This window comes from Lepus europaeus, chromosome X, assembly GCF_033115175.1.
Source record: "Lepus europaeus isolate LE1 chromosome X, mLepTim1.pri, whole genome shotgun sequence".
Classification (NCBI taxonomy): domain Eukaryota; kingdom Metazoa; phylum Chordata; class Mammalia; order Lagomorpha; family Leporidae; genus Lepus; species Lepus europaeus.
This window is the reverse complement of record NC_084850.1, coordinates 133,955,517-133,975,931: the sequence shown is the minus strand read 5'-3', so window position 1 is coordinate 133,975,931 and position 20,415 is coordinate 133,955,517. Positions and strand designations below refer to the sequence as shown.

Here is a 20,415-nt window from a genome sequence, read left to right as displayed (position 1 = left end):
TAGGATGCCTGCATCCCATATCATAGTGCCGGGTTAAAGTCCCACCTTGACTTCCAATGTAGTTTCCTGCTGAGGTGCACCCTGGAAGGCAGCAGACAGTGGCTCAAATAGTTGTATCCCTTCCACCCACATGGGACAAACATGGAATTTCTGGCTTCTGAATTTGGCCTGGCCCAGCCCCGGTTGGAATTGGGGAGTAAACAAGCAGATGGAAGATGGATCTCTCTCTCTCTCTCTCCCTTTCAAATAAATAAAAGTAAACTTTTAAAAACACAGCTAAGAGTTGGCAGTAAAGTGGTAAAGAGGCAGGCTTTGGGCCCAGCAATGAGGACGTCCCTAACCTATATCTGAGTGCCTGGTTCTGAGTCCTGACTCCATTCCCAATCCCAGCTTCTTGCTAATGTTCACCCTGGGGGATAGCTAGAATGGCTCAAGTAGTTGAGTTCAAGTAGGGTCCCTGGATTGAGTTCCTGACTCCTGGCTTTGCCCTGGCCCAGACCTGATTGTTGTGGGCATTTAGGGAATGAACCACTGAATGGAAACTCCCTTTCTCTTTCTCTTTCTCTTTTTCTCTCTCTTTCTCTCTCTTTATCTCTCTCAAATAAATGAAATATTTTTACATTTTTTAATTAAAAAGAAAAGAATTGGTAGAAAGGAATGGAGATCTCTGCCCAGTCTGTATCACATAGAAGTCCTGGGTGGCCACGGTGGCAAGAGCCACATTTCATTCTGGCAGCAGGAATGTGCCCCACATAGTCTGACATTCCAGGAAGCCTATATTGTAGTCCAACGAGGACAGCCACCAGTGAAATATTTTAACAGATATAGAGAACTGATACACAGAATTGACTGAGCTGTTTGCTGCAAGAAAGCTGAAGACAGGAAAGGGAAGCAGCATCCCATGGCTGCAGAAGGGGTTAGGGTTGTAGGAACCTGAAGGTGTGGAGAAAAAAAACCCTGTGGAATTAGGGCTCAGACCTCCAAGGAAGGGGCATTGCCCAGTTGGTTCTGGTATCTCGAAAGCAGGGGTGGAGAACCTTTTCTCTGCCAAGGGCCATTTGAATATTTATAACATCATTCAACATAATCAGCTTAAAAATTAGCCTGCTACAGATTTACTAAATTTCAAGTGCCACCTTGTAGTTGCCTTGGCAGGGCCAGAGTGAATAATTTTATGGGCCTTATATGGCCAGCAGGTCAGACATTCCCCACCCCTGTTGTAAAGGGTACAAGGAAACTCTTTCTGGGCATTTGGCAATTTCTGGAACCAACTGACACTGTCAGGGTATAGAACCATTGCTGTAGTGACACTGATTGACAGGAAGAGAGATGCACAGAAAGGCACAGGTCCCTTTTCCTCCTGTCAGTCTTGATATCTGCCTCAAGTGCCCCCACAGGCAGAGCCTAACAGGGCATCAGCTGGCAAATGTTTGCACATTGGTTGCCACTAGCCACACATGGCCATTTACGTTTCAACTGAAATACATGAAAAGTAAATAAAATTAAAAATCCAGTTCATCAGTTGCATCAGCCACATTGGGATGTTTCGAGAGTTACATGTGACCGGTGGCTACCCTATTGGTCAGCACAGCTATAGGGGATGGTATGGCCCCAAATCACATAAGAAGGGCTCACCTGCTATGTTGCATCTGCAAACCCAGAAAACCACCCCTCTCCCAGCAGAGCCGATCTTTCTTACAGCAAGTAACAGTTCTGTGTCATAATAAAAGACTTATCTTCAATACAATTGTGGATGTAGTGGTGGTGGTGGTACTTTATTGAGTATCTACATTTAGAGAAAGGGCCTGTGCAAAGCACTATTTCAATTATTTCACTTACTACTACAACATTCTGAGCTAAGCACTTTTTTGATTCCATTTTTTAGATGTCAAATCTGGAATTTAGAGTGAGTATGAAACTTGTCAAAGCCACAGAGTGGACTCCGGAGTCCTTGAGTTACCTCTGGGATACATTGTCTCAGGCTGTCAAAGGGAGCCAACTTTTCCACAAAGACAACATTTTATTTGCTTGCCATTGTTCAGCTATTTTCTCAGAATAAGTTGGATGAAGAAAGCCAACAATTAACACTCATTTAATAACATAAGGAATTATGACAATGAAAGTAACTCATTTAAATAAGATTCACTCCCAACAGATTTACAATAATCCAATAGAGAAGAATAAGAGTTACCTTTCTGGTTTTATATGAATCATCATGCTCCATCACATGGTGTTTGAAAATAGCTTAGATTGAGATCTTCACTTTTTAGTTAATGTTTGCAAGATGGTTGCTCACCATATGGGTGATGATTAGAACTCCTTGTGCCCTCACTGTCTATAGCATTTACATGCAGTTACATATGCTATGCTAATCAGAGGCAACATACTGGGGAGAATTGGGTCAATCATTAGATGTATGATATTGGAATAGTTGCTAATCCTTCTAACCTTCAATTTCCTTTGCTTGTAGGAATATCATGTGGACTATACTAGATCACACATGTATGTAAACAATCTACAACATCCTTTGATGTGTAGAATTGTGCTATGAATGGATTTTAGGTGGCCCTCTAATAGGAATCATAAGAGACAGAAACAATTATTTCCTGTCTTATACAAAGGTAGGCATTCATTTTTCATTCAACAATTGTTTATTTGATGCCTACTATGTGCCAGGCACTATTCTGGGTTTCTGGGATACACTAGAGAATAAATGAGATAAAAATCTCTGCCATTATGGAGTTAACACTATATCTATTTAGCATCCATTAAATGAAAAATGTGACAAATAGGAGGTGTCCCTGTCCTTAAGACATTTATATTCCATTACCTTAAAAGCTTGTAAAATACCCTCTGAAAGGAACTCAACCTATTAACAAATGAAGCATTTCTGGCAACTAGAATTAAAGGTGGAATGGGGAACATGCTAATATAGATATCATAAAATCAAAGTTCTAGCTCTGTCTCTGTTTCTAACTTCTTAAACTATCAATTATATTCTCAGAGCTTCAGTTTACTCACCTGTCAAAATGGGAGTAGGCTTACAAAGGTATTTTCAGCAATATAGTATATTTTATGTGTCTACTCTAATCATATTGACAAGGCAGGCTAAGCTTATGGAGACTAGAGAAATATATGTTTTCATATTTGTTATCATAACCACAGGAACTACTATCATTTATAACTTGAACTGAGACACAACCTTATGGGGGAATCACTTAGTTTTTCTACTAAAGATAACAAAAGTAGATTGTTTGGAGTGTCTCAAATCAGAGTCTGAGACAAGGAGATAATCCCAGCAGAATATTCGCTGGTACTTTGTTTGACTGGGGAACCCCAAGATATTCTAAGGGGAAAAGGACAGGAGAGAGCCAATGTCAGGATGATTAGTGGGGTTGCTATAAGAGCAATTAGGTCCCATTTCCACCAGGACTTCTGAGAACAGACAGAACACATCCCAGAATTGCCCAACCAAAGAAGAGGCTAGTACATTTCCCCCTGTGTCCCTAACTGATGGAGGGTTGGTTGATTGAGAGTAGTCACCAAAGGTGTCACCAACCTCACGTTCTGAGCCCAACTGGCTTCACAGCACCAGCTTTGAGAACGCCATGAAACAAAAAGCAAGGTGTGAGTTCAGGTGTTACTCTGTTATGGGCTGAATTATGTTCCCCTCAAACTTCCTGGACTGAAATCCTAACCTCTAGTACCCCAGAATGTGACCTTTATTTGAAGATAGGGTCTTTATGGAGGTAATCAAGTTAAAATGAGGTCATTAAGTGGCTCCAAACCTGACTGACAGGTGTCCTTATAAAAAGAGGACAATGTGGACACAGTTACATGCAGGCAAGAACACAATGTGAAGACTGCACTTACACCACCACAATCCATGGAAAGGCAGAAGTCAGAGGAGAGGACAGAACAGACCCTCCCGCCCCACCTTCAGAGGGAATGGAGCCTGCTGACACTTCAGCTTGAGTCTCTGGCTTCCAGAACTGTGAGACGATAAATGTCTGCTGAGTAAGTCACTCAATTTGTGGGACTTTGTTGGAACCAACCCAGCAACCTGACACAAGCACTGTTTTTGGAGAATCTGAACACTCGAGGAACTGCGCAACAGAGCTGTGGCTGAAATTGGAAGTAGGCAAGGGAGGTGACATGGGCACAAGAGACATCTACTCCAGAGTCCCTAGACAGTGGACATGCTGGGGCTGAGAGATGAGCCTGTTGTTTCCCAGCAAACCCTCAAGAAAGGGCAAGTGACATGCAATGACTAGAATTATAACCTAAAATATCACAAGCTTTCTTTTATATGCCCATTGTATTTGAAGCAATGTTAAACTCTCCTCTCGACTGTTAATATATCCTTCCTTTCTAAGGCAGCCATTGAGATTCCATGTCCTTTTTTATTTGAATCAATTACAATTCTCCTTGAAAAAGGCACATTTTAGCAGTCTGATTTCCAGAACCGCCTCCATTCCTTCTAGGGTGACCATGACAAAACAAAAAGATGGATGACAACTGTGTTGCACTTTAAAATCTCACATTTATAACCATAATTTTTTATATTGCAAAAGGCTTTAAAAGTTATAATGAATTCACTACAAATTTATCATAGAACTGCCAAGGAAATTGGGAGCATGGATTCTTGCCTGAAATGTGATTCTTTAACTGGGTCAGGAATATCTTGCTAAAAGCACTGTTCACAGACATTGTCATTTTGTACTTTCCTTCCAAAAGCATCAATCTCAAAAGAAATATGTGCACAAATTAGTGAGAGGATTCTTTTCAAGACACTGAGTAAGTCTGATCTGAAGAAAGAGCAAGTCTCTCTACGGAAGCCCTTCTCATGCCCTCCTTTGATTAGAACCTGCCTCTCCAACCCTGCCTGGCTGACCTGTCCCTCCCCAAAGTGAAGCAATTTTCTGGAATGAATACAGACATTGAACTCTGTTGTCCAACTGAAATCAGGGGCTGGGTTTCCAAATCAATGCACCATTTTTAAAAGTTCAATATACTGAATTCAATAATGCAATATGATGTCTCATTTAAAAAGCAGTTATAATTCGTCAAGACTTAAAAACACAAAAAGTAGGTTGAAAGTAACCTAGATATTTTGAAATAACAATATTTCTACTTATAAAACTATAAATTAGAAAAGGAAATGTGCCACTTAGAAACATAGTTTTTAATCTATGTTTTTGGATAAGAATGTAAAATGATATCCTTTTTCTAACACATATTCTCATTACTAAATGCATTCTAAAATACATTATAAGACAATTTTTATCCCTTTTCACAAAATTTCCCATGTAAAAGCCAATTGAAGTATTGGTTTCATTTCACACTAGAGAGATTATCATCATTCTTTGGAGGAGATCATATTATGATATCTGATTTATTACTTTAGTATATCCTCCTTATGTTCTGAATTTATAGTTTCTATAATTCTCATACAAAATACAATACCAAATAAAAGAATCTAGGAATTTGGGGCTAACTGCACACTTCCAGATGAATTATAAATAGCACTGGTGTTTTAGTGGGACACAATTTAATCAATCCATCTTTTCTGTTTACCTATTGGAATCCATCTGTATTTCAATAAGCTAAGCAACTGAATTTTTAAAGAGAGAGAAATCAATATATGCTTCCTAACATATGACATTCCTCATTGATTCATAAAAAATTTAGAAGTGTTTAAAAACTGGATTGAATATATAGAATATATTGAGTGATAGAAATGAATGAAGATGCACTGAAGCATCACATGGTACCCTATAAATATATACAACTTTTATCTGTCAATTAAAAATAAACTTAGGGACAGGCATTTGGCCTAGCTGTTAAGGTTAAGCCACTGCTTGGGATACCCGCATCCCATCCAGAGTGCTGAGGTTTGAGTCCTGGTTTTGTTCTCCATACCAGCTTCCTGCTAGTATGTTCCCTTGGAGGCAGCAAGTGATGGCTCAAGTAGTTGGGTCCCTGTCACCCATGTGAGAAACCTGGATTGAGTTCTTGGCTCCTTGTTTTAGGCATTTGCAGATTGAAAGGGTGGGTGTATTTGCCTCTCAAATAAATTTTCAGAGTTAAAATAAAAAGAATGAAATACTGATACATGCTAAATTATGAATGAATCTTGAAAATATCATCCGAAGTGAAAGAAGCCACTCATGACAGAATAGGTGTGCTTATATGGATCCATTTATATGAAATGTCCAGAATAGACATAGAGACAGAAATTAGATTAGTGGATGTTTAGGGGTGATAGCTAAAAGGTACAGGATATCTTTTGGGGCAATGAAAACATCCTAAAAATCATCATGGCAAAAGCTGCACAAGTTTGTGACTATGAGAGGTCTTCCAGAAGTTCACAGAAAATGAGATTTATGAAAAACTGTGTGGATTTCAAAAATTTTTTGCACCGGGACTGGCGCTATGGCACAGTGGGTTAATCCTCCGCCTACGGCGCCGACATCCCATATGGGCACCGGTTCTAGTCCCAGCTGCTCCTCTTCCAATCCAGTTATCTGCTGTGGCCTGGGAAAGCACTAGAAGATGGCCTAAGTCCTTGGGCCCCTGCACCCACGTGGGAGACCGGGAAGAAGCACCTGGCTCCTGGCTTCGGATCGGCGAAGCTCTGACCATTGCAGCCATTGGGGAGTGAACCAATGGACAGAAGACCTTACTCTGTTTCTCCCTCTGTCTGTAACTCTACCTCTCAAATAAATAAAATCTTTAAAAAAATTTTTTGGCACCAAAATAAACTTATATTTTCCATGAACTTTTTGAAGGACCCTTGTACATTTAAAACCAGTGAATTGTGCATCTTTTGCTGGGAGAATTGAATGGCATATAAATTATACCTCAATAAGGCTGCTACCAATTTAGATAAAAATTTTACAAGCTTATAAATTTATTTTTTGCTTCATAAAGACATTCAATTAATCTCTAATTCTATAATGTATGAAGCTATTCATTCACCAAGCAGAAATCAGATTCTGAGTTAAGAGGGAAAGGGGAACAAGGATGGCAGTGAAAATTCCTACCTTGTGTTGAACACTGGAGCCAAGTGAGGTGAAATGTGCTTCTCCTTTTTCAAAGGAGACCTATATGAGGCATGCTTTGTAACTACAGAGGAAGGAACAGTATCTTGTGTTTGAGTGAGGCCAGAGTCAGAAAGGGCTTTCTGGAAGAACCCATATTTGAGTTGAAGAAGGAAATGGACTGGGAAGTATGGAAAGGCAGGAGACAAGAAGAGAACAGTTAGTTATGGGGAATGAGGTTGCAAAACTAGCACTCGAGGCCAGAACACAGAGGCTTTGCTATGCCCCACTAAGTGTGAGTTTTCCTTGCAGGCTCCTGTATGTAAGCAGATGAGTGACATGCTACACAGAGCTAAGCGATGGTCCATGTTTCAGAGTCAAGGACAGCCGCAGCCAAGGCAGAAGTGGGACTAGATTTTTAAAATATTTTATATGCAGAACCAACAGAGTTTGCTGACAGATCCTAGGTAGAAAGATAAAAGATGAAAAATGACACACAAATCTGTAGGTTAGGTGACTGTATGATGTTGCTGTTAATTAAACTACAGAACACCAGAGAAGGAAGGATGAAAGAGACGATAATGAATTGAGTCACTGTGTTGAAGACCGGCAGTCAGAATCACAAGTTTGGATCTCAGAGAAAAGTGGGGCTACACATATTTGGAAGTCAGCTGTCAATATGGAAGGTGATGAAACTGCCACCATAAAAAATGTTTTGCAAAATTATCTCATTTAGTATCCTTGGCAACTCTGAGCTGTACATCATTTTTATTGATGAGGACACTGAGATTCTGGGAGACCAAGTACTTTCCCAAAGCCACACTGCGAGTAAGCAGCAGAGCCAGGATTCCACTAACTCTCCCTAAATGCGGAAGACCATGCTTTTTCCATTGTGTCTTGCTGACCTATTCTAATTCACATAGTCTCTGCAGTGGGTGAACTCATCCAGAAAAAGCCTGTAGAGTGAGAAGAAAACATGCACAATATGGGTACAATGGGAAAATCAAGTAGTTTGTTTATAGCTTACATTCCAAAACAGCAAGGTAATAAAGGGTGTGACTGAGATGGTAGCCACACTGCTACAGTGATTCACCCATCTGATAATGTTTGTTACTTGGCTCCCTGGGGAAATTTTCATTAGGCTGTTTGAGTGAATGTGCCTGCTATGGTTTGAATAGGGTTCAAGTGTGTTCCTTAAAGATTCATGTGCTAGAAGTTTGTTCCTCAGTGTGGTGTTGGAACTTTAAAGAGCCAGGATCTAGTGGAAGGTTGTGGGGTTATTGGGGCGTGGGGGGGGTGTCACCCTCAGAAGAGTAACAGTTCACATGGGACCCTGATTAGTTCTGGAGAGAATGAGTTGTCATAAAAGAGTGAGTCAGGTCACCGAATCCCTCTCACTTCCTATCTCACCACTCGATCTCTGCATGGTCTCCCACCACTGAAATGTCATCTGCCACAAGGCCCTCACCTGAAGCTGAACTCACAGACTTTCAGCCCCCAAACTGTGAGCTAAACGTCTTTTCTTTATACATCACCCAGCCTCAGGTATTTTGCTATAGCCAAAGAAAATGGACTAAGAGAGTGTCTTTCTGATTTTACCAAACAAGTGGAAGTCAAGAACACCTAGGTGCACTAAGGGAAAAGGCATCTTGGATCTCCAGTTTCTTAATTTCAATCTAACACTTTAAATGCTGTCAAGTGGCCGTTAGGTAGCCAAAGTGGTAGTTGAGTACCAGGCAGATATAGCTCTAAGTTAAATCTAACACATTTGTTTATTTTTTTCTACTAAATTTCTGGAGAAGAGACTAATATTCACCTTAGTTTTCACTTTCAACAACATGAAATACAAATTTGGGGATACACACACACACACACTCACAAACACCCCTAAGAAGTATAACTTATACTCCATTAAATGTGGCAGTATTTCCAAAATTAATGCATTATCTCACATATTCAATGCACTTTCACCAGCAAAACACTTTGCTTGCTTGCTAGAGAACTACAGTTCAGGGAGGGAGGGAAGCAACTCTTAAACTCTGAGGAGTTTCAATGAGAAGAAATCAAAAGAGTGAAGATGTAGACTAGCCCTTGGGAAGAGGGGAGAAAATGTGATGCAGAGCAAAGGTAGAAAGAGCAGTTTGGGAAAAGGGGACATGAGGCTTCGAGAATAACAGCCAGAGGAATTGAAGACTGCACACAAATGCGGTTTGATGACAAGAAAACTGAGGGGATTTGTGTCTAGTGGCTTACATTATTTTTCTCGTGGAATTTTCTTCTGAAAATCAAGAAATGTTCAAACAAGCAGAAAAGTTTAGAACATTGTTTCTTTTTTTTTTACAAGTCATCTTTTTTCTTTATTAGTTTTTTAAAACTTTTATTTAATGAATATAAATTTCCAAAGTACAGCTTATGGATTACAGTGGTTTCCCCCACCACCACTTCCCTCTCACCTGCAACCCTCCTCTCACCTGCTCCCTCTCCCTTTCCATTCACATCAAGATTCATTTTCAATTCTCTTTATATACAGAAGATTAATTTAGCATATATTAAGTAAAGCTTTAACATAAAGATGTCTATACCCTAAATGTGAGATTGCAGAATTACTAGAACTGGAAAGGAGCAAACCAATGCAACGTGGGCCAGGTATGGAGTTCACCGAAGGAGAGTTTGACAGACATGGAGATGAAACGGAAAGGCACTGAGGAGGAAAGAAGAGTTAGTACTACAGAACCATTGCTTCACCTAGATATTCGACAGGTGTCTTAGCATACAAGTAAGAGCTCAACATCCTAATATGGAGAAATTTCATAATTTTTATTGACAGAAGACTAAGGCAGTGCTCCTTAAGCTTGGCTACACACTGGAACTACCTAGTATGGCAGTATTTCTCTCTCTCTCTCTCTCTCTCTCTCTCTCTCTCTAACTCTGCCTGCCTTTCAAATTTTAAAGTGATTCATACAGTTTACAGAGGCTAAAATGTTCCAAGATCTGCAGTCAGCAAGATAGAGACCTCGGAAAGCTAATGGTATAGTTCCAGTCCCAGTCCAAAGATCTGAGAATTGAGAGAACTGGTGGTATGAGTTCCAGTCCAAAAGCTGGCAGGCTCATGATCCCAGAGGGGCCTGCTTCACTTCAAGTCCTAAGAGAGAAAAAGATGAACAGCTCAGCTCAAGTGGCCAGGAAGGAGTTTCCTCTTACTCAGCCTTGCTGCTCTATTAAGGTCCTCAGTTGACTGGATGAGGCCCAGCCCCATTAGGGAGGACAATATTCTTCATTCAGTCTACTGGGTCAAATAGTCATCTCCTCTGGAAACACCCTGAGAGACATACCTAGGATATTGTTTGACCAAATGTCTGGCCAATCAAGTTAATATAAACTTAACTATCACGGGGTCTGCATTATGGCATCCTGGGAAAAGCCACCGGCTGCAAAACTGGCATCCTATATGGGTGCCAGTTTGGGTCCCAGCTGCTCCACTTCTAATCCAGCCCCTGCTGATGCACCTAAGAAGGCAGCAGAAGATGGCCCAAATGCTTGGCCCCCTGCACTCATGTGGGAGACCCAGATAAAGCTCCTAGCTGCTGACTTCAGCCTGGCCTAGCTCTGGATGTTGTGGCCGTTAGAGTGAACCCATGGATGGAGCATCTGTCACTCTCGTGCATGTACATGCTCTTTCTGTCTCTCCTCCTCTTTAACTCTGACTTTCAAATAAATAAAATAAATCTTTAAAACATTAACTATCACAAAGGCCTCAGTTCCTTACTGGCTATTGGCAGGAGGCCTCAGGTCTTCACAACGTAGGCCTGTCCCTGTGGCTACTTGATTGCCTTCAATGGCAATGTGCCTGGTTTCCTGCAAAGCATGTGATCTAAAAGGAAAAGCCATGAGAAAGCCCCACTGTATTTTGTGGTCTCATTTTGGATGTCACTACCATCATTTACTCTAGTTAGAAATAAGTCACAAAGTCCAGCTCATTCTCAAGGAGGGGGTAGGTGGAGATTAAGTTCTACGTCTTAAAGGAATATCAGTGAATTTGTGGATGTTTTAAAACCACTACATCTAGGGAGCTTTAAAAGATACTGATACCTGGCTACCAGCCCTGGATCTTCTGATTTACTTGGTATGGGATTTTTCAAAGCTCCTTGGATGATCCTGCCGGCTAGCCGAGGCTTCATGATCTCATGCAACTACGCAGCCACTCTTGTCTCTGACTATTCTAAGCCCTTCATGAGGAAGCACAAAGCCCCATGATTGGCACTTTCTCAGCCCTAATTTTGTGCCATATCATACAAGTGGCTGTGAAAAGGTCCTCAGATGAAAAACTCAATTTCACTATTGAAATTTTAAAAATTCAAAATCCATTGCTTCATGCAAAAAAGTAGTTTGTTTTACATAGAGGCACCATACCCAAAAGAATATTTTATACTTTGCATTTTTCAAATGGTAAATTTCTGTGTATTCACATCTAATCTCCCAAAGTTGTGTAAACATTTTTTCTTTTTTTTTCTTTTTATTTTTCTTTTTTGACAGGCAGAGTGGACAGTGAGAGAGAGAGACAGAGAGAAAGGTCTTCCTTTTGCTGTTGGTTCACCCTCCAATGGCCGCTGCGGCTGGCGCACTGCGCCGATCCGAACGCAGGAGCCAGGTGCTTCTCCTGGTCTCCCATGTGGGTGCAGGGCCCAAGCACTTGGGCCATCCTCCACTGCACTCCCTGGCCACAGCAGAAAGCTGGCCTGGAAGAGGGGCAACCGGGACAGAATCCGGAGCCCCGACCAGGACTAGAACCCAGTGTGCCGGCGCCGCAGGCAGAGGATTAGCCTAGTGAGCCAAGGCGCCGGCCAACATTTTTTTCTACCACCGCCATCATTTGCACTAATTTTTCTCAAGTCCGGATGTATGTTTAAATGAGTTAGACAGTATCTCTTTATACATGCTTTTGTACTCCTGGTGACTGTCAAGTCTGGCCTGTGAAAGATCTTCTATCCCAGGCAGTTGCAGTGCCAAGGGCAGGCACCAGTGACAGGTGGGGTATTCTCAGTTGACAGTTTTCTCAATCATGTCCAAATCCTCTGTGTCCAGTCTATCTATCTTCTTATGAAAATGCTCCTGAATTCTGTTCAGGATGTTCATGCTGTGCTTGCGGTCAACCATGTTCACAGCCAGGCTCCTCTTGCCATAGAGCCAGTGCGCCCGATCTGGTGCAGATCCACAAGAAGATCAAAGTTCATGATAACACATTTTTTTCTTTTTTTAATTTATTTTTTAAGGAATACAAATTTCATATGTACAACTTTAGGAATATAGTTATTCTTCCCACCATACCCACCCTCCCACCCCCACTCCCATCCCTCCTCCTCCTCCCTCTCTCCTTGCCAGCCCCATTCTCCATAAAGATTTATTTTCAATTAACTTTGTATACAGAAGACCAACTCTATACTAAGTAAAGATTTCAACAATTTACACACACACACACACAAGCTGTTTGAGAACAAGCATCACAATTAATTCTCATAATACAACTCATTGAGGACAGAGGTCCTGCATGGGAAGTTAGTGCACAGTGACTCCTGTTGTTAATTTAACAATTAACACTCTTTTGTATGACATTAGTGACCACCCAAGGCTCTTGACATGAGTTGCCTAGGCTATGAAAGCCTTTTGATGACAGATATTTGTTCAACATCGATACTGTGAGCACACGCATTGGTGGTCACCAAATCCTTGTCTATGCCCTCTCAGAAGTGCACAGTCACTGCCACCCTCTGATCATCAGCAGAGCCTCCTGGTGGCCTTCTTTCAAGATCTCTGCAGTCAATCAGTTGGCTGTTTTTCAGGTATGTCAGAAGTTCACGGCCTGAGTGATGGTGCTGGCCCCATTCAAGTTGCACAAGGCCTGGATTTCTCACCTCTGTTGTTGCACAGGATGTAATATTGCCTGATGGTGTCCAAAGTATTCTCCTTGAGCTTCACCTTGATAATATTTGAGTCTGGGGCCACTTTCTGGTCCAACTTCCACAAAGAGTCTTCGCAATTGCCAGAGAAAAGCATCATCTGGTATTTTCTGGGCAACATCCTCTGCATGTGGATGCTCTGATCCTCGTGGCCCTGAGTGGTTATCATCATATCAGCCTCATCCAGTACAAACACCTTGATCTCCTTATAGTCCATGAACTTGAGCTTGGAGCACCAGTCCAGGACACTCCCCAGACTGCCAATGACAATGAGCTCACTGATTTTTCTAACTTCTTTCCAATTTATTGCCTCGAACAACATAAGCTAGCTTCACTTCAGAGTAAAAGCTGCCCACCTGCTCAATCACGTCTCCTGTTTGAAGAGCAAATTCATATGTTGGGGAGAGGCACAGACATCAGGGTTATCTGTTTGCAGGCTAAGCACGGCCAACACAAAGGCAGCTGTTTTATCAGCACCAGAATGAAACTGAGCCATTAAGTTCTGTGGGGGATTCAGCAAGCATGGTAAGCAAAGCATTCTCTTGTATCTTGGATGGATGGTTGAAACCCATGGAAAGACTCCATGGAAAACTTGGCATTTCAGCCAGAGAGCTCTTCAAAAGACTTCACTGAGTAGAAGGGAGAGTTGGGATCCTGCTGCAGGACTTCCACTCTGTGTTATCGACAAGGCTGCTTCTGATAAACTCATTGAGCTCAACAACGGGAGTGCACCTGCTCCCCATGTAGGATCTCTGTCCTCAATGTGTTGTACTATGTGAATTAACGGTAAAACTACTACTCAAACAGTAGAGAAATCGTCTATCAACTCAGAATATAGAAGCGTATGTCAGAAAGTTTGCCCAAAAAATGGAATTAAAAGATAAGTTTAGGGCACATATTTGGCCTAGCAGTTATGACTCTGCTAGGGCGTCCTATTTCAAAGTGCCTGGGTTGACTCTCAGATCTGCTCCTCATTCTAGCTTCCTAATATGTATCCTGAGAGGTAGTAGGTGATGGCTCAAGTAACTGGGTCCCTGCCACCCATGTAGGAGAGCCAGATCGAGTTCTTGGCCCCCGGTTTTGGCCTGGCCCAGTTCCAGCTGTTGCAGGTATTTGGGGAATGAGCCAGCTGACAAGAGATTTTTTTCCCTTCTCTCTCTTTCTCTCTCTCTCTCTTTCCCTCTCAAATAAATGAAATATATAAAACAAACAGTTAAATAAAAAATTTTGGTGCAAAAAAATTGAAAGCCATGGTTAGGTTTTTCTTTTAAAAAACTTCTTTTATATATATATATGTATATATATATAAAGATATAGAGATACAGAGAGAGAAGGGGGGAGAGAGAAAGAGAGAGAATGAGAGAGAGATCTTCTATCCACTGATTCACTCCGTAAATGATCACAACAACCAGGCTGAGTCAGGCAGAAGCTAGGAGCCAGAGGCTTCTTCCGGGTCTCCCATGTGGGTACAGAGGCCCAAGCACTTGGACCATCCTCTACTGCCTTCCCAGGCACATTAGCAGGGAGCTGGATCAGAAGGGGAGCAGCCAAGACTCTGAACCAGAAGGGGCTTAACCCTCTATGCCACAGAGCCAGCCCCATAGGTTTTTCATATTATGCAATTTCCATGAACTTTTTAAAGTAACTTTCTATATATAATCATGAACAGGATACTAGTAAAAATATGAAAAGTTAAAAGTGCTGAGGCCACAGAAATAAGGAAAATGCTGTTGGACACTGAAGGAAAGGCAATCATTGTTTAAAGTGGTAGAACTTGGTTGAATTGTGTTCTAGCACTTTGCGGAAAGTTGAACTTATAAGTGATAAACTTACATATCTAGCTGGAGAAATTTCCAAGCAAAATGTGGAAGGTGTGGCTTTGTTTCTCCTTGCTGGTTATGATGAAATGCTAGAGGAAAGAGATAAATGGAGGAAAGAATTGTTGCACAAGAATGAACTAGCACTTGACAACTTTGAAAATTCTCAGCTCATTCAGACAGTAGCAAAATATGCAAAAATACATTCTGGGGAAAAGACCGAGACTGAAGGGACAACCATTTGTTAAAGAAATCGGGCACGTGACTCCCAGATGCAATCAAGCATCTTGGCAGCAGTTAGTCTGTAATGACTGCAATGACTCAGCTATAACACAAGAAAGTCCATGGAAATCTAACAAACTGTTGTGAATTTATATCTGCAGAAACACTATCAACCTGGACTGAGATAGATAAGTGAATGTCATGTGAACACAGAGGTAGAGATTAGACTTATTCATTTACAAGCCAAGCGAAGGCAAAGATTGCCAACAACCAACACAAGTTAGGAAGAGAAAGGAGAAATCCTTCCTTAGAGCTTTCAGAGAGGACAAGGCCTGGCTGACACTTTAATTTCAGACCTCTAGGTTCCAAAAATACAACAGAATGAATTTTCATCAATTTAAGCCACATTTATGGTACTATATTACAGCAGTACTAGGAAACTAATATAGGAGGTACAAAAAATAGATATTGACTAATTGAAATTTCCTCGTGTTGAAACTATGTATATATTCTACAGCTGCCTGGGGGAAAGCAGATAAAAATTTTAATTTAATAATCATCAGATAGGAGCTGGCACTATAGCATAGTGGGTAGAGCAGCTACCTGGAACACCAGCATCCCATATAGGCACTGGTTCAAGTCCCGGCTGCTCCACTTCTAATCTCCTTGCTAATGGCCTGGAAAAAGCAATGGATGATGGCCTAAATGTTTGGGCCCCTGCCACCCACTTGAGAGACCCAGATGAAGCTCCTGGCTTTGGTCTTGGCCCTTGTGGCTACTTGGGGAATAAACCAGCAGATGGGAGACTGACTTTCTCTCTCTCTCTCTCTCGCTCTCTCTCTCTCTGTAACTCTGACTTTCAAAGAAAGAAAGGAAGAAAGAAAAAATTCTTTTTAAAAAACCAGAATAAATTAATTAAATAAAGTAATTGTTTTAAAACTTCACTTAGACATATATAGAAGTTCTAGCATTTACCCTTTTGGCCTGTATTCATCTTCCTTGATCTCTAAATTTCTTCGCTGCCTCTCTCGCATGACTGCAAAAATACCAGACAATATTTTTGCCTATGCAATCCAAGGGAATAAGCAATATTCTTTTGACAAACGTCACTGCTCATTAGTAAGGGATTTAAATTCTGCATGGGCTTTGTTTACATGCTGAGCTGCTAATTGTCAGTGAACAAGCACAGCCATGGAAACTACCAAAGCCAAAGTACCAAGTTGATTAGACTGACCCTGGGTGTGGCTACTGAAGTGTTAGCAAATGGTGAAGGCAATGCACAGGAGGATCTCAAAATTCTGGGATCTAAGTACTTGGGACAGAATAGTCATCAGCAGTTCTAGTCTCTGAGTTGATACTCTGTTAATCAGACAACTTTTTTCAACTCTTGAAAGAGTCAGGTTTGGGCTACATTGCACATTTCTTTTGGCTCTTTAAAATGCAAGGAATTTCATTTCAGCCTGATACTGATTCCACCAACAATACCCAACTCCTTCCCACAAACATAACCACGGACCTGAGTGAAAGAGAGGCAGCTTAGGTAGCAAGATTCCTCAAATTATATAACATTATTCATTGATGAGTTGTGAAATCATTTAATTGGTTGTAATCAGAATCAATCAATTTTTTTTTTAAAAAAGAACAGGATAAAGTGAACAGAAAATACCAGAATGCCAGCTATATAGTAAAGTATTATATGAACCTTGTTCTCCACGTGCGTGTGTGTGCGTGTGTGTGTGTACTGGGTCATGGCAAAACTGTATATCCTTCCGGGGGTCATGCTTTTAGAAGTTTGGAAAACATAATTCTGAAGCATAATCATGATCTCCAAATTCCCTTGCACAGTTAACAACTATCTTTCTAATTCTTATTTGTTTGTCCTCAGGCCAACAGCACTGACATCTACTAGAAACAAATGCATTTCAATGCCTCCAGTCCCTAAACACACACACACACACACACACAAAGAGCAGACAGACAATAATAAGAGCTCTGTGGCCTAGTGGCCTTTAAGAACACGCTGATTTCTTTGAAGCCTTGGGACTGTGGCCACATAAATTAGCTGGTTCCTTTGTTATGGCAAGTTTAGGTGGCAGAAATCAAAGATAAATGGATCTTGGTTTCTCCTTAAGGTACTGCAAGTCTGACTGCAAAGACATTTAAGATAATATCATTTAAGGCAATGTTGTAATTGCTTCGGTGAGGGTGGAGTTAAGGAAAACAGGGCAGGCTAGAAGTTTGCCAGTCAGACAAGGGGGAGGATGGGCACTCCCAGGCAAGAAAAGTACAAATATGCAGGGTATATGAAATGAAAAGCAAGTCCACAGAACTTGGGTGATTATAGGGTGGCATGGCCTCAAATGATGCAGCTGACACATTGGGTCACACAGCAGAGTGCTGGACCATGGGTAAGGAGGGAAGGCAGAGAGCAGGCCATAGAGGGAAAGCCTTGGGGGTCATATGAAAGAGTTCAGACATTACGCTGTAAGTCACAGGAAACCACTGAGGGCTCTTAAACTGCAGCAAACTAATTGGCTTTGCAATACAGAAGGGTCATTTTGTAAAGATAGCTGAGTGAATTGCTGGGAGCAGAAACAATAAGCTGTTTGGAGGCAGGAAAGTTCAGTTGGATGCTGTTATCACAGATCAGGTGAGGCATGATAAGGACCTAATTAAAGTGGGTGGAAAGCAAAGGAAGGAGTGGAAATAAGAGATTCTGATGAGATAAAATCAAGAGGATGGAGAAAGTTGTAAAGAAACAAAAATCTCAAATAACTCCCATGCTTCTTAAATAAGTAGGTGAGCGGGTGGCTGGCGATCAGGAATGTGGGAGGAGAAGCAGCATGAGGAGAGACGACTATAATCTGGGCCAAGTTGGAGTAGTGTACCTGGAAGAAATGGTGAATTTAGGATGTTAGACAATTGGATCTGGCATCCATTTTTTGTTTTCTAAGCCAAAGTACAAAGTACAAACAACCTAAGCCTGCTTTCAGCCCATCAATCCTCTCCTTTAAAGTCCTCAGGCAATGGTTTCAGAAGGAGGAAAGTGTCCAAATGCACTAGATATAAAAATTTCTGGAAGAATTAGGGCACATATGTTTGTTATCTTCAGATGTTACATATTGTAAAGACTTTGATAAATTCTTCTCACTCCAGCCCATGACAAGCAAGCTTCATTTTGAGAGCCAGGATGTTTGCATGAGTGGAGAAGAGTCAGCCCCACAATGCTATAGTCTTGATCTCGTGAATTTGTCTCTAACTCCAAGAAACTGACTGATATGTATACTCAAAACAGACTGGGTTATGAACAATTCAGGCTCAAGCGTTCCAAACTTTATGCCCAGGGGCAAGGTGTACAAAGCACTCAGGGGTTTTAAAACCTTTCCGCCAATTACCCGTAGACATGTTTGGTAGTGCTGGGGTGAAGCAGAGATGCTACTTGGGTTTCAACCACAAACTTGATCACAGAAAAAGTTATGGCAGCACAAGTCTCCAGTTTAATCTAGTGTGAAAGAAAAAAAAATGCCCCCAGGTATTCCTTTTGTTGCTTGATATTTTTCATGATCACCATGTGTTTCTTCACCAATGAATAAATTACATTTTAAATGACTTTCTAAGGGGAAGTACGTAATAATAATTTTGAATATCTCTGTCTTGGAGGTGGGGCAGTGCAGGAGTGTTTGGGAGGAGAAGAAATTCCTGGGACATTTTTTTGGTGGGGGGTGCCACATAGATATCAGTAAAATTAAAAATCAGAGAAATTAAAATATCAGGGTAAAAATGTAGCACATCTTCTGGCCTCAAATGCAATGCCTGGTCTCCATTAAAGCATGCATAGCTGGAAAAGATATAATGCTGCTGATGTGGATTAGATTTCATCCTGTTTTCTAAATTCATCACTCACCTCCATCCATTCCTTCACAGATCGTTAAAGAGTTACCTGCTCCTGCCAATTTTGATGGAGTGCCTTGTACAAAACGTGGCAAACTCCACATGCTGGTCCTAATTCTTTACTCCATGCCACTTAATAGAGTTGAGATATTAAAGGCTGCAGTATGGCAAAAGGAATTAGACTGAAGTTTCCCTAATGTATACCTCCAGTCCTGACAACACCCAAGCTCCAGTCCCGAGCTTTCGATGGTTTTGGATCTGTCCCCTGTATGTCACCCCTGTCCCTCAAACTCTATATACTTCAATTATATTCATTTTCTCCTCCTTTTCACTCTGCTAGTCACCACTACTCTTCCTGGCTGTCCCTGTGCCCATTATTCCTGGATTCTTCTAATCCCCAAAAAAGTAGATGTGTGAGTCTCAGGTTAATGATTTTCTCTTTTTTAATACTTTAACACTGTATTTAAGATGTACTAGTTTCGAGTATTTCATATGTACAGATTTAAGAACATAGTGATACTTCCCTCCCTCCCACCCAGCTCCAACCCTTCTCCCTCCTCCCTCTCGCATTCCCTCTTAATTTTTACAGAGATCTACTTTCAATTTACTTAATGATCATAAGGCATGATTTACTCTTAAAAACACCAATTTTTAAACTCTTGATCCACATTTGTGTCTTAGTGATATCATGACCCTCAAGAACATTCAAAACCAAGTGTGTTAAATCCAAGGGTGCCAGGGTATGAGAGTCTACAGCAGCCTCCTTGACATCTTCCCAAAGGGTGCCACACTGGCACCTCAAACCAACAATGGGAATAATTGAATCTGTGATCTCCACTCCATTCAAAACTGCTCTCACTTCCTTATTCCCTTATGTCAGAGAATGCACCACAGTCCACCTCAACCACTCAAGCCAGCTTCATCCTCTCATTGACTCATGAGCTCATGCAGCTGCCAAGTCCCACTGATCCCACCTTCTCAACAGTTCTTGAATCCATTTTCCTCCATCACCCTTGCTCTGTCTCAGAACAGGCATTTCACATTTCCTTTTGAACTAAAAGTCTTCTACCTATTCCCCCAACTCCACTCTGATCCTGCCTATGGCCAAAGTGATCTTTCTGGTATGCAGTTTTGAACATGTTGCTATGCATCTTTACCATAGTCAATACCTTTCTTTTTCCCACTGGATACTTCCAAAGATTGTCCATTAAATGGCCCGTGTTGACCACTCCAATCCCTTTAGTTACAACTCAGCAACATTCTTGTATCCTGACATGCTACTCTTCCTGTCCACAAAGTTATCCTTTTTGAATGCTTTGATATTTTATATTGCTTCTTCCTCCTTCTAAACATTGGTGAGCAGGAGTCTAACAATATGACCATATTAAAGAAAATGCTAATTAGAAAGTAAATGGTTCTAAAGGGTATCCATCCAGAATAAACGGTATCTGCTTGACGGAATTCCTTACTGAAGTGTATAAAATGCAA

The 20,415-nt window shown here is 41.2% G+C and overlaps 1 protein-coding gene and 1 pseudogene across 3 annotated transcripts in view; both read right to left on the bottom strand.

Annotated features, from left to right (window-relative positions):
* FANCB (FA complementation group B) overlaps positions 1-20,415 on the bottom strand; it is a 209,929-nt gene that overhangs the window by 123,406 nt on the left and 66,108 nt on the right. The window contains exon 9 of one of the 3 annotated variants that reach the window (XM_062183519.1): positions 14,705-14,906. The exons of the other annotated variants lie outside the window; for them this stretch is intronic. Coding sequence (XP_062039503.1) covers positions 14,894-14,906 — 13 coding nt within the window. The 3' untranslated portion in view covers positions 14,705-14,893. Of the gene's footprint in view, positions 1-14,704; positions 14,907-20,415 lie in introns of those variants that run through there. 3 annotated transcript variants of the gene reach the window in all.
* On the bottom strand, positions 11,985-13,832 carry LOC133753119 (ATP-dependent RNA helicase DDX19B-like; annotated as a pseudogene).